General features: G+C 33.8%; 2 protein-coding genes across 2 annotated transcripts; both read left to right on the top strand.

The window, feature by feature from the left end:
* The first annotated feature begins 9,978 nt into the window (after window positions 1–9,978).
* LOC106361302 (pathogenesis-related thaumatin-like protein 3.5) lies at window positions 9,979–11,985 on the top strand. The gene is made up of 2 exons (XM_048751260.1): window positions 9,979–10,900; window positions 11,401–11,985. Exons 1-2 carry the CDS (start codon window positions 10,152–10,154, stop codon window positions 11,549–11,551), a joined length of 900 nt encoding a protein of 299 aa, XP_048607217.1. The 5' UTR covers window positions 9,979–10,151; the 3' UTR covers window positions 11,552–11,985.
* A 1,870-nt stretch (window positions 11,986–13,855) lies between these two features.
* Window positions 13,856–14,815, top strand: LOC125583765. The gene has a single exon (XM_048751259.1). It carries the CDS (start codon window positions 13,856–13,858, stop codon window positions 14,813–14,815), a length of 960 nt encoding a protein of 319 aa, XP_048607216.1.
* The last annotated feature ends 379 nt before the right edge of the window (window positions 14,816–15,194 follow it).

Here is a 15,194-nt window from a genome sequence, read left to right as displayed (position 1 = left end):
TCCGAGGAAATTCCGACGGATATTTTACTATCTGTCGGAATTTCCTCGGAATATTTTCATTTTACCGGGCAAATATTTCGCGAAAATTGAAATTAGAATTCCGACGGAATTCCGACGGATAATGTCCGTCGGACCCTAGGTTTTATAACCACGAGCCCCTTCTTCTTCCCCATTTCTCTCTTCTTCCTCTGCGCGACTCCTCTCTTTCTCTCCGGCGATTTCCCCCTGAAATCCGACGATATCTCCGGCGATCTCCCTCTTCTCTTACACAAATCATGTAAGGACCCTATCCCACTCTCTTAGGTTCTATTTGTTAGGTTTTTGTGTAGTTTTGATAGATTTTTGTTAGGGTGATTGGTTAGGATTGTGATTTGGTTGTATAATAGGTTTAGAATTGTGATTTGGTTGAATAATTTGTTTTGTTGAATTGATTTAGAATTTTTTATAATTTTTTTATTTTTTGTATTTATAAAATCGATTTTTGTATATAAAATCGATTTTTGTATTTTACAAAACGATTTTTCTATATAAATTCGATTTTTTGGATTTTACAAAAAAAATTTCTATATAAATTCGATTTTTTGGATTTTACAAAACATTTTAAATATCTATAAAACTTTTTTTGTGATTAAATACTATTATTTGGGATTTAAAAATATTTTTTCATATATATATATTATTAAAACTATTTTTTTGTAATTATTAAACAATTTTTATTTATTAAAACTATTTTTTGTTTATTAGAACTATTTTTATATATTTATTAAAAAAATTAATATATATAAATCTTTTTCTGTGATTAAATTATTTGGGATTTTTTTTTAATAAAAAAAATTAATTTATATATTTCTGTATTTATTAAATATATTTTTTTAATTTACAGGTCTCATGATGATCAGACCCGGCCTCGACAGCGTCGTGGTCGTGGTGGTACGGGGAGCCAGTCTCGGGATTCCAGCCATTTTCAGGATTCCCCTTCGCCCCACAGCTCCAACCATACATCTCCCTCTGCTGCACCCGCTCATGCTCCTCTCGCTCCCGCTGCTGCATCCGCTCCTGTTCCTCCGGGTCCTCCGGGAGTGATGAGGGTTGCGGAGTTGGTTCAACAGCCCGGTCGTGACCATCTTCCGTATCTCACTCCGTATCCACATGGACGGGGTCAAACATGGTAATTAAACATTTTTTTTCTTTAAATTTGGATTCATTATTAACCGTTTGTTCTTTTAATAAGGTTCAACCGATCCGGGAACGGGATCAGCGCATGGATCAACCGTATGATGTACTCGGCCCTCGACAGTGGACATCCGACTTTCACTCACTTCCCAACCGACAAGCAGGTTCTGTGGTTTCGTCAGTTTGCGGTAAGTATTCTAATTTTTTACTTATATTTTTAATCTTTAATATAAATTTTCTACTAATTGTGTTTTTTTTTCAGCAAGAGTTCAACTGGAATTCCGATGAGACGCTCTTTATCTATCACCACTTCGTCCATAAAGTAATGGACAACTATGGGAAGCAGATCCACGAGTGGAAGAAGAAGTGGGAAATCAATAAGGTTCGATTTAATTTATTAAACAATTTTTTAATTTATTAAACTATTTTTTAATTTATTAAACTTTTTCTTTTTTTTTAATTAAAAGGTCCCAAAGTCGATGAACGACACGGTCTGGAAGGAGTTGTGTGCGCATTGGGATAAGGAGGAGACGAAAGAAACTTCTTCCACCAACTCCACCAACCGCAGGAGCGACCGTAAAGGGAAGGGCATCTACAAGCATAACTTGGGTGCTCAATCTATTGCCACTCTCGGAGATCGCATGGTAAGTTCAACCGCTTTTTCTTCAATTATTTGAGTTTCAGAATTTAAATTTATTGTGCATTTCTTCTAATTTCTAATGTTTCTTTAATTTTATGTTTTTTTCAAGGCGGAAGAAAATGATGGCGAGCCGGTCGATGATCTCGCCCTAATGAGGAGGGCGTATACCAACAAGAAGACCGGCCAGATTGATGACGGTCTTGTGAGGGACGTGGTCGACCTGGTCCAAACTCAGGTGGTAGACGAAGTGTCTCAGCTTCAAACCGAGGATGACGCTTCGACGGCTTCGACCAACTTGTCCCGGTTTCGAATCAACGAAATCGTTGAATCCGTAAGTTCTTTTTTTTAAAGTTCAATTCATTTATTTCTTGGTTTAAATTTCTAAATTTGGCTTTTTTCTATTCAGTCGGTTCCAAAGAAGAAGGGACGTTTGTTCGGTTTGGGTCGTCGCACCCGGTCGGTTCCTCCTTCTTCTGCACCACCGCCCTTTGTTGATCCAGAAGTACTTACGGCTCAGTTGAAGGACAAAGATGATCGAATATCTTTGTTGGAGACCCAGATGGCGGCTCAACAGGCGGGCTATGAGGCACAGAGGAGGCTGAACCAGCAAATGATGGAGATGATGCAGAGGATGTACCCGAACGAGGTGTTCCCGGACGTGCCAGACCCGTAGTTTTTTTTTCCCCAATCTCGGAATGTTTTATTTTTATTTGTGAAACTTTGAATATTAATTAATATGATTTCAATTTTACTTTTAATTTCATATTTTCGAATTTAAATTTCAGAAATTTTATTTTTTCAAAAAAATTAATATTTTTTACATTCCGAGGAAATTAATTATATTTTTCACTAGATCGATCGATGCGTTTTTGAACAAAAACGCATCGATCGATCCGTTTTTTTTAAAAAATATAGCGAGGGACATTTCCCTCGGAATTTTCCGAGGGACAACTCCCTCGGAAATTCCGAGGAACGGATCCCTCGGAATATACCGAGGGAACAGTTCCTCGGAATAAACCGAGGAAAAAGTCCGTCGGTATACTCCTATCGATCGATGTATATATGTCCAAACACGCATCGATCGATGAACTTCCGAGGAATTATCCCGACGGAGTTCTACCTCGGTATATTCCGAGGACTTTTCCGACAAACAAGGGATCCTCGGAATTTCCTCGGAAATTTATTTCCTCGGAATTCCGTCGGAAAATTACGAGGGATTTCAGAGGAAAAAAGAAATTCCGAGGAATTATTTCCGACGACGTGTTTCGTCGGAATTTCGTCGGAATAACGATATTCCGACGAAATTCCGACGATTTTTTCCCTCAGAATCCTTGATGTTTTCTTGTAGTGACCTTTTGATTCAAAATGTGAGAAAATAATATATTTTTTTTGTTAAAATTTCCCAGATTAGATTTATTAGATAACATGTTATTTTTTTAAAAAAATTATATGTTTATCAGTGTTTTAAAAACCGGACCGGCCGGTTGAACCGGTTGGACCGTGATTCACTCTTCTAACCGGTTCCGAGTTTGGCTAAGAACCGGATTTAAGTTGAACCGGCACCAAACTCGCTAATACCGGTGATCCGGTTCAATACTAAAATCCAGTTTACTCAAATTTAAGTTTATAATAAAAAAAATTGTAATTTCTTAAGAAATAAATCATAAAACTTCATATTTTATTTTAATATCTGTCTAAATAAATTAGTTTACATTATCTTTACATTTTATTTTCATTTATAAAAATAATTATGTATTATGCTATATATTTAGTTACTTAATTTAAAAGTGAATTAAATTTTTAAATCCCGGTTGAACCGGTCCGGCCATTGACCCAGATATAGTGCCAAGTCAGTGTCCGGCTTGGTTTTAAAAATATTGTATTCATTTGAACCATTAAATTTTAAAATTATTATTTATTGGTGTTGGAGTATAGTTAATGATTATTTTATTTTTAGCGCATTAATGCATTGCTTTTATTATAAACCTTAATCTTGATTGGAGCCTGAATAGTATGATAACAAGTAAATATTAAAAGTATAAAGTTTAATTATTAGGGCTCATGTTTTATACAATCGTTAATTTACCTTGTAATACATGTTATCATCGTTAAAAGCTATAATGACATCTACTAAACTTAATAGTTAAAACCCGTATAATATGAGCCGCAAAGTTGAACATGATATCAAACTATGAGATTTATGCATATCCTGTTGTTGTAATGTCTGGCTGTATTTCCTTACGTATTATTAACCATACGTTAAGACTGATGAAAACCAGCTCATCGAACTGCCTGATGCAAACAAATCAGACTATACAGTTATTGTTTCAGATTATATATTTTAAAATATTTTTAGTTATAATGAATAAGTTATTTCTTTTATATCGTGTAAAACATTAATTTTAAGGAAAATTGTATAACAAAAAAGAAAAAATAAATTATTTTATGAAAATATATATAAATGAGACCAAAATAACTTTATTTTACTTATTATTTATAACACCACAGAATTAAAAAAAAACCGTAAACTAAATATTTATTATTCAAAATTATTATAATGACTCGACATCATATAATTTCTAAAATAAATATTAAAATAAATAGTTAGAATAATTTTGAAATAATTGTGAAATATTTATGAAATAAATGCGATTTTTAATTAAAATTAATTAAACATTTTAAAGTACAGTTACTATTATAAGTTTATTTATTCATAAAAATTATGTGTTTTCTTCATTTTATAAAATACCTACCATATTATAATGCAAACTTCACTTCTAACCTAAGATACTTTTATAGGTGTTCAGTCTATGGCTAATATTTTCACATGCAAAAAGGGGTTAAGCCGAGTGCTGAATATACATGCCCATACACTTAAGACCCATAGATTAGAGCAACTTATAATTAACCATCATATTAAGGATTACTAATTATATAAAAAAATACTATAAAAACCCCACATACACCTCAAACATAATTCTTACAACTTCTAATATATTTTTTTTTTTAATATTAGAAGTTGTAAGAAAAAATACAACTTCTAATATTATAGACCATAAACCTCAAAATATACTGCTCTTGCAAAAACGAACATAAAATACACAATGAAAATATACAATTATGAATGCCAATTCTAAGGCTGGGCAAAAAACCCGGATCCGAAAAATCGAACCGAACCCGATCCGAAAAAGTAGTATCTAACCCGAATTGAAATTGATTAAATATCCGAATGGATTTAAAATTTTGGTATTTAGAGAACCGAAACCGAACCCGATCCGAACCGAAATATTTCGGGTACCCGATTATATCTGAAACTGATTTATATACATATATATATATTAATTATTTTAGATTTAATATATATTAAGAACATCAAAATATATAAGATACTTTTAAGTTGTTCAAAATACTTATAAATATATACAAATGGTCAAAATTACATGTCTAAAATAGCTAAAGTATACTCAAAACACCAACAATACTTAAAATATCTATTGATTCTCAATCAAAATATTAAAACCAAACCAATTTATATGTTAATTTTAGATACTTTGACATATGATATTCAAATTTATATGTAATATATTGTTTTGTTTATAGATTTTGAGAAATTTAAAGTATATAAAAAAAATTTAAAATTTTAAAATAATTTAAACGAGTTATCCGAACCCGAACCGAACCCGCAAAGATCTGAATCAAACCCGAACCAAAATTTAGAAATATCCGAATGGGGCTGAAATCTTTGAACCCGAAAACCCGAAATCCGGATAGACCCGAACCGAGCCCAAATGGGTACCCGAACGCCCACCCCTAGCCAATAATTTTTCTCGCAAATGCACTTAAACATGTGAATTTGAATCTTAGTTGATGTCTCAAGCATATATAATCAAGTAGTCATGACCGTCAAAAATTATAGTATGGGTGAATTATATTTCCTTATTAATACACATATATTTTGTCACCCATAAAGTCTGGGTGATGCGATCATCCAAATAGTCACAACTATCATATTTCAAAACCACGAAAGAAAAACACAATCTAAAAGAGAGAGCACATCAACGCAGCTTGCATAATAGATACTTAAAAGAAAATATACAATTAAAACTGAGCTCAGAAAAAAAAAACAGAAAAAAAGAGAGCACACCAACACAACTTGCATAGTTGGAGAGGATGGATACTACAAGAATAAATGTAGATCCACTAACAGACTACCATGTCTACTCTGTTTTTTTTTCATACAATTTTAATCAAGACCAGTTAAGATAAACATAGTTTTTAACTTGAAGAGTGGCAGAGAGGTTGAGACATAATTTTCATTACGAGAAGATGAAAGCATATACCGATCGAGCTATTCACACTAACAAGAGTTTGTTTTTAAGATAATATTGGCTTTTTAACATGCTTTTGCATACTCATTGCATAATTATACACACTTGCAAGGCATCACCAATCTTATATTATACTCTAAATTTTATGTATCGTTTCCAAATCTACAGAGTGATGGTCCGGTTTATATGATTTAAAGCTTATTTTTGGGTGGTGTTTAAAAAAAAAATTGGATTAGTTTGGTTTGTGTTAGTTGGATTAGCTGAAACTTAAGAATATTGACTATTCATCACTTTTCGTTAATTTTAATAATAAATAAATAACAAAAAGTGAGGGGTTGATTGGTTGTTCTGTAATTTTTGTTTTTACTTTAAAAAATAAGCTGTGAATTGTTTTGCTATATATTTATTTTTAAAGCACTAAATAAAATCTTTAGAAAAGTTGATTTTGAAAACTAATATATTATTTTTTGAAAAAATAGTTTATTCTGTATCTTTAGTTTTAAAAGCTAAAATATGATTGTTTTTAAAAAAACAATTTTAGAAAAAATTGGATGTTTAAAACATTTACCACCATTACCAATCAACCCCTCAGTTTATTCATTTCAAATTTGTTGAACAACATAATAAATTAACTTGCATATTATTACTTATATTTTTGGTAGTCAATTTTAAATAATATATATATACATGCTTTTATAAAAAAAATAAACAAACGGAAATTAATTAAAAATTATAAGAAGAAATTTACCCGGGCGTAGCCCGGGCAAAGACCCTAGTAATAACAATAGGATAATGTATTGGTCCACAAACTGGTTTGATAATGATTTACATCCTGGCTATCTATAAATTGATTTTACATTTAATAAGGATTAAAAATTGGTCATGTTTACCATTCCGGTTTTGTAGGAGTTATGGTTATATTAGTTGTGATATATTATTAAACCATAGTATTAGTAATAAATGAATGATAACTGATTTCTAATGAGGATCCATTTTAAAAAAAAAAAATCATACATGAATCAAAGTTGTGATTTATGTTTTAATATATAAGATGCTACTTTAATCAGTAGGAATACTACTTACAATCATTCTTGATTATAACTAAAAGCCTATAACAATAGAGTACATTTAAGAAGAGAATATTTATGTAATCAAATCATAAACGTAATTTAATCAGATTTCTGTAATAGTCTTTTTTTAGAATCTCAATATATAATATGAATCATGGGGCAGAAATAAGTTGGTTTTAACATTATGTCACAACACACTTGAAGAAAACCCAACTAGCCTTACCCAAAAGAATGCAATGTCTCTTGGGCCCAATATAATTTATTCAGTCACATCTTAACAATATAAATTTCATAAACATTTCAGTGTTCAAAACTCTCCTAAGCTGTTAAATAGCTATTTTCTCAACTTTTTTATTTTAAATTAGAAAATGTAATAATCTAAATTTTGTATTATAAAAATACAACATTGTATACAAACTAGAATTGCACAAATCACAATTCAATAACTAAAATAGAGTTGTTTTGTATCGAGGAATAAATTGATTATGTCTCTTTGTTTCATCATGCCTATTTCTCCTTACCATCTTAGAATCTGTTGTTTTACATTCCACAATCCGCTATGATGTCATTCAAACAAGTATAACAAAATATACATGTACATAGAATATAGTTTCTTAGACAGAGTCTAGTACTGAACGAGTTTAAGGAATGATCCCATTCTGATATGTTGATATTGTTATCTGTTTTACACCACCACCAGCCATTTAGAGAATGTCTCTGTCATTTTTTAGAATTTATATTTATTTAATCTAATTTAAAGTTACAGTCATTATTAGCAAAATTTAATAAAGACTGATGACGAATTTGCCTAATGGAAGTAGCTGGAAGCCCAAGTTTGGTTGTTCACCTTTTCCTGTCCATATAAAGCCACACAATCAAGTATTATCATTGTTAAGAAAAAAGAATTATCATTGGTAAGATTATAGTAAGACACATGTATAAAAACTTGATTAGGTTAAACATCAGCCACGTCCGATGGTGTTCATCTCGTTGGATGATTGGAACCGATATACCAAAACCCTCCTATTGCTCTCACATCGTATTTATCAATTATTTATTTAAGGTTCCATTGCCATTTTAGATGTCTCTTGGAATAATTGTTGGTTTATAAGAGAACTTTGGGGTTCGGGATCAAATGTTGATGACATTTGAATAGTTTTCACAAAAGGAGAACATGTTAAAGATGGTTAAGTTTTGTTAAGTAAAGGTTATAATAAATGGTTAAATGGTTAATCAAATGAGACTAAAAACTAACAAAAGTTTGAAAAAACATTAGGCGGATTATGAATGAAAAATTGGAAGAATTTTTGCTCTGACACCATTTCAGATTCTAGGGTTGCTAAAGAGTGAGCAATTGTTTTGAACACAAAGGATCTAAACATAAACCATAAAAACTAAACCTATTTAAACCGAAACTTATAACCAAGATAGCATAACCGGAATATATTACTGATAACATGAAACCGGTTTCATAACCTCTAATAATTAAATGTTGTAGACTTTTTTTTTTAATTTTGTAACACAAATGTTGTAGACTTGTAGTTTTAGGCAAATATCAAACCAAACGTAAAAGTAAGTGCAAATGCAAACAACGATCAAGGCCATAATCGGCATATAAATGCTTTAGGAATTGAGTAAGTTTCTATTGAAAGAAACATACATAGCACCTAATCCAAGTTGTATATAAACATAAATAACTTGTAACAATGAAAGAAGCATGAACCAACCGTGTTGATATATCTCCACATCGCACACAGCTAAAGCTTCGAATGTCGTTGACCCAACACCTTCTCGTTTGTTAGTAAAACAATCTTACTAAATCCATATCCAACGTTAGCCACTATGTCTCTTTCCCATAATAACTCAATAAATAAAATAAAATTTGTATTCCTCTCCTGAACCTTTTATTCTACATTCCAAATACTAAAACTACTCGAGAAAAATCAAAATCATTCATTATATATGTTTATTCTGTCATCTTGACATAATTATAATAATTAATAGTGACACGACACAACACAACACAACACAACACAACTTGGGTGGATAGTAGATACTCATACTCTTAAGACCCGTCCTTTGGAAGAGAGAAGAGGGCAGAAGAATCTAAGGATGCATCATACACTACGACTTCTCTTTCAGCATTTTTCTGCTCACCGTCTCTTTCATCCAATACGTTTATGTTTTAATATAATTCAATTCTTTTGTGAAAATAGCTATTTCATTGAAATTTTCCTTACCGGAAAATTCTCTCCCCGCGACATACAAACGACGTACTACACATGTTCATACATGGTCATTAGTCTACGTTAGTGGTGAACAATTTTTTTTTGTCTGCGTTAGTGATGGCCATGGGGTATTGCGACTATTTCCCTATGCCCCTATCATATTATGAAAAAAAAACAAAAATCTGTAATGGATCGGTGAATATAGTTACGTATATATAAATAATCAAAAGGGACAAGCTCTATGTAGATCACCGACATCAAGACTGATCATAATTCATATCGATATGCAACCCATGTTGGCATACTGCACGAATCATACGTATAAACAATTACGAGCACTATAATAATATTATTTCCTATGATCCAAACAAAAATTTCTTACATATTTTATGAACAAAAAGAATAATAACGTGACCTTGTACGGCACAATGGCCGACTAACATAGACAAAGGCGGCATGGGCTCACGTGAAAACCGACCTTTCTAAAAAAAAATCTTAAGCCCTTTAAAAAGATTCAATCCCCAAAACCAATCTATCTCCATTTTCTTTTTTCACTCTAGTTTCTATATTCTTTTTTCTTTCCATATATATTTACACCCTTCAAACATCTCTCACCACAGCAGAAACAGAGTCACCGGAAAATTCATCTTCGGCGACACACAAAACAAAAAAAAAAGTTCATATATTTAGATTCTGGTGACTCTCTGCTCTAATGGGTCAATCGCAAAACTCTCTCTTTCTTTTTCTACTTCTTGTTTTCATCTATGGCGTTTCCTCCACTACTTTCACCGTCATTAACCAGTGCAGCTACACTGTCTGGCCTGGCCTTCTCTCCGGCGCCGGAACCGCTCCTTTACCCACCACCGGGTTCTCTTTAAACCAGACTGAAATACGCGTCATCCCAATCCCCGCCGCTTGGTCCGGCCGTATTTGGGGTCGTACTCTCTGCACACAAGACGCAGCCACCGGAAAATTCACTTGCGTCACCGGCGACTGCGGCTTATCCGCCGTGGAATGCTCAGGTTCCGGCGCCGCACCTCCGGCGACGCTAGCTGAATTCACCTTAAACGGAGCCGGTGGTCTCGACTTCTACGACGTCAGTCTCGTCGACGGATACAACATTCCTATGACGATCGTCCCACAAGGCGGCGTCTCCGGGAACTGCACCACCACTGGCTGCGTTGCGGAGCTCAACGGCCCGTGTCCTGCGCAGCTGAAAGTGGCGACGACGGGGACTGAAGGAGTAGCTTGCAAAAGCGCTTGTGAGGCGTTTGGGACGCCGGAGTATTGCTGTAGCGGCGCGTTTGGAACGCCGGACACGTGTAAGCCAAGCGAGTACTCGCTGTTCTTCAAAAACGCGTGTCCGAGAGCTTATAGTTACGCTTACGACGACGGAACTAGCACTTTCACTTGCGGCGGAGCTGATTACGTCATCACTTTCTGTCCTTCTCCTAACCCAAGGTAATAATATTTATTTTCATACTCATTACAAGAAGTTATGCTTGTCTTCAAATCATCAAGTGGAACACATGAATTAGAATATTTGAGTACAAATGGTTATGTTTGAGATGAATAATTTCACTTTTTTTGTAACGTTTTGAAAAATGGAAGAGGTCAAATCACCGTATAAAAATCATGACACATGCTTTTTAATGTTTTCATAATGGACCGTGTTTTTCTGTCGATTTGTGAAATCATAAGAAAAAACGACATTTCATTTTTCACCAGTTGGAATATAATGATATCAACATTAGTAAATTAAATTAAATTAAAATAGAAAATATATAATGTTTTCAATTTCTGGCATATATTTTTTTTTTTACAAACGTCGGTGCCCATGTGTGGTCCGACACGGCTCTTTTGTTCATATCACAACTCGCAAGTAATTATATAAGGTTGTTTTCTTTGAACATTATATAAACGTTATTTTAAATAGATGCATCGCCTGTGTAATTTTGTAGTGTGAAGAGTGCAAAGAAGGGAGGAGGACTTGAGACCGAAGCCGTAAGCTACTCTGCTGCATCTCCAAACGCGTCCCCAACTCTCTCTACTACGGTGTTTTCGATTGGTGTTTTGGTTGTCGCGTTTAGGGCGGTTCAACGCCTTTGGTGAAAGCCGTGCGGATCTGATTTTAATAACAGCATCATTCGATTCATCTAAGAGAAATTAAGAACAGATCATCAACCAAAGATGATCACAAGAAAGAGTTAATTAGTCCGAGATGATTATTTTTAGAACGGCTAAGCTTGTGTGTGGTCCTAAAGTGCTAAGGATCAATTTGTTTTAGATTGAGTAGTTATATAGTATAGTTATTACTTATTAGTTGCTACGTAATTTGTTTAGACATGTTGGTGGCCTTTACGGTGTTATGTAGGAGACATATAATAGTTTTGATTGCAGAATTAGTTGATTGGGTAATTCCCTAAGTTCCTTTTTAGTTGACTTTTACGTTTTAGTAGATTCGTTCATAATAATCTATCTTGTATTTGTTGGATTAAATTGTGTGCTGGAATCTTTATTGGACAAATAAAGAGTTACGTTAATTATTGGATTTTCAATATAACGAATTAGTATTTTTGAGCATAGAAACGTTATATTAAAAAAAAAAAACAGAACAGAAGAATGTAAAAAGAGTGCTACAAAAAGTAAAAAAAAGAATGTAAAAAGAGAAATGAAGTAAAACAATCGGGAAGTTTGATGGTAGAGATGATTCCATTAAGAGAACGCTTAATTATTTGTGGACATCACTTTCTCTACTTACTGTCTCTAAGTGTTTCTCTCGATCCATTTTCGTCCTCACGTGCGTTAACAACAACATTCATATTCTTTCTTCTTGGTCACGTCTGATTTCCTTTTAGGGTTTCCACATTTTTTTCATTTTTAAGGTTTTGATTGTGGCGGAGATGGTCAGCTGAATGTAATGGTAGATGATTGTAAGTCATATTGTGGGGGTTCTCTTGGTTCCTCAGGCGTAGAGGTGTGGTTGTTTGTATTGGTGGAGAAGAGTAGAGAAAAGCTTGTGGAGGCAATGAGCGCTTCAAGGTTCAAGCTGTTAGGCGTATATGGTAGCCAGCCAAAGGAAAGGACCTTTTGTGATAATGGGGGCAGGGAGAAACATAAATGTTCAGTGGTAGGTTGGTCCCATTCTCACTTTTCTTTGGAATAGTCATCATCTAAGTGGCCGGTAGGGTTTATCAACAAAAAAAAAAAAACACTGTTTTGTCTATTGGTCCACTTAAACCTTTTGCCTCTTTTGAGAACCAAATTGGTTAAGCAGTAAAACAAAATATATGTAAAAATTTCAAACTTGTTATGAAAGATTAGCCGCAAACGTTGAAAAATATAAAAGATATGGGGCCCGCTGCACTATTTGCACAGTGAATTTCTCTTCTATATAAACGATCGTTTCGATCGATTGTAATCACACCATTCCTTCTTCTTCTAATAACACATCCTCTCTTGCTATCAGTGTTATCTTCTCATACGGGTATAAAATTTTGCCCTTATTTAAATTTCTTCGATACAATAAAATTCTAGTTTTTTTTATAACACGTTATCAGCACGATCACTCTGCGATTCGGTAAAATTTATTTGTATCATTTATACCCTGTTATAATGGTCGGTATACCGCCTCTACTATTTTTTATATATCATGTTATAATGGCCGGAATACCGCCTATATTATTTACTAGTAATTTAATTTATTTATTGGTCGGCAGAGCCGCCTCATATTCTGTTTATTATTTATTGGTCGGCCGAGCCGCCTCATATTCTGTTTATTATTTATTGGTCGGCTGAGCCGCCTTATATTCTGTTTATTATTTATTGGTCGGCTGAGCCGCCTTATATTCTGTTTATTATTAATTGGTCGGCCGAGCCGCCGTATAATTTATTTATTACTCTGCATTGATCGGCTGAGCCGTCGCATGATTTTATTGTCATATTTTTTTACTTTTATGAAATTTTATAGATTTGATTGACCGTTTAATGCGATATTTTCAGACTGATTTTTAGTGCACTCGATTTAACCCCAACGGTCACAAAGATTTTTTTCAAAAATTTCCCCTTTCTCCAACGGTTATGAACAGTGTTTTTCATCTATAAATACAACTCATTTTCACTCCATTTCATCATCCAAAACATTTCATCTTCTCTCAAAAAATTTCAAATCGCTCTCCTCCGATTTTTCATTTCAAGAAAGATGATTCGCGCACTTTTGTTTTTATGTGCCATTTTTATTTGTGTTTCTATTTATGGTTTATTCGTTGGAGAATTTACTCCGAGTGAATTTAAGATGAATATCGGTTTAATTTTCTTTACATCGCTTCTCCTTGTAATTGCTTGTATGATTAATGTAAACGGTTTTTAAATTATGAAGTTCTAATAAAATTATTATTTTGTGTTTTAGAAATTCAAATGGCAAACATCGAGAAACTCCAGTTCCCGGCTCTGAAAGTAACCGGCGAAAATTATGTCAGATGGGTCACAAATGTGAAACCTTATCTTGTAATAAAAAAGATAACTGAAACGATAGAAGTCGGTAACAAATCGCCACCCGAGCATATAGCCGAAGCGATTATCTTCCTGAAGAAGCATTTAGATGAGAATCTAACTCACGACTATGGAGACGTTGAGGACCCAGCCGTACTATGGCAAGCCTTGAAAGATAGGTTCGATAATCAAAAGGAAATCAATCTCCCTCACGCTCTTGAAGAGTGGAAAACCCTGAGGTTTCAGGATTTCCAAAGGGTTAGAGATTACAATTCCACTATCTTGAGGATAGTTGCACAATTAAAATATTGTGGTAACCCTGTCACCGAAGCAGAAATGCTTGACAAGACATATAATACTTTCCACAAAGAACACAACGTCTTATCCCGAATTTACAGAAAATGTGGGTACACCAAATTTTCTGAATTGATGGTAACACTCATGTTGGCTGAAAAGAACGATGAGTTACTAATCAAAAACCATAATTCCCGACCTACGGGAGCCAAGGCATTTCCTGAAGTGAATGCTACGGCGGTAGAATATTCGGGAAGGAGAAACCAGACCAACCGAGGTCGTGGTCGGCGTTTCAACAACAAACGTGGAAAGCCTTACTATCCTAAAAGTATTAGATCTAACAAATGGGTTAGATCTGAACAACCTCCTAAAGGCAAAGAAACCGAAGAGGATACCACAAAGAAAAGTGAGACTGTATGTTACAGATGTGGATGTAAGGGACATTGGTCCCGTACCTGTCGTACTCCCCCACATTTGTGCAAGTTATATCAAGAGTCCATAAAAGGAAAGGCTAAAGAGGTGAACCTCACAGAAAATGTTGAAGGGACTTCATACCTTGAATCCTCCGACTTCGCTAATGAGCTGGACTAGATTACTCCTGAAGAGAATCGAAATGCCTATGATAAGAGTATTGAATAGTTTTCAGTATTACCATGTATAATTATTATATTTCATGTTTTAAACAAATAATGATGTTTTTAACATCATCTTATTGTATAATTATTATGTGTTTCCTTATATGAATGAATTTTATGTTTTTCTTTTATTTATATTTATGACAATTTCAGAAATGGATCAGAATGCTAATGAAGCAAAATCCAAGAAACGGATTCGTGAAATATGCATACCAGATAGTGGAACAACGCACACTATTCTGAGACAAAAGAGATATTTCTCTGATATAAAACCAACAAGAATTGTCGTCAATACAATATCAGGTCCTGCAGACGTGATTGAAGGAACTGGTAAA

Source organism: Brassica napus, chromosome C3 (genome assembly GCF_020379485.1).
Source record: "Brassica napus cultivar Da-Ae chromosome C3, Da-Ae, whole genome shotgun sequence".
Lineage (NCBI taxonomy): Eukaryota > Viridiplantae > Streptophyta > Magnoliopsida > Brassicales > Brassicaceae > Brassica > Brassica napus.
Note: the sequence above shows the minus strand (reverse complement) of the source record. Positions and strands in the feature narration are given on the sequence as shown.

Coding starts and splice junctions, on each gene's coding strand:
- LOC106361302 (XM_048751260.1), top strand. CDS start 10,152: ATGGGTCAATCGCAAAACTCTCTCTTTCTTTTTCTACTTCTTGTTTTC. Junction 10,901..11,400: donor TGTCCTTCTCCTAACCCAAG/GTAATAATATTT, acceptor GTAATTTTGTAG/TGTGAAGAGTGCAAAGAAGG.
- LOC125583765 (XM_048751259.1), top strand. CDS start 13,856: ATGGCAAACATCGAGAAACTCCAGTTCCCGGCTCTGAAAGTAACCGGC.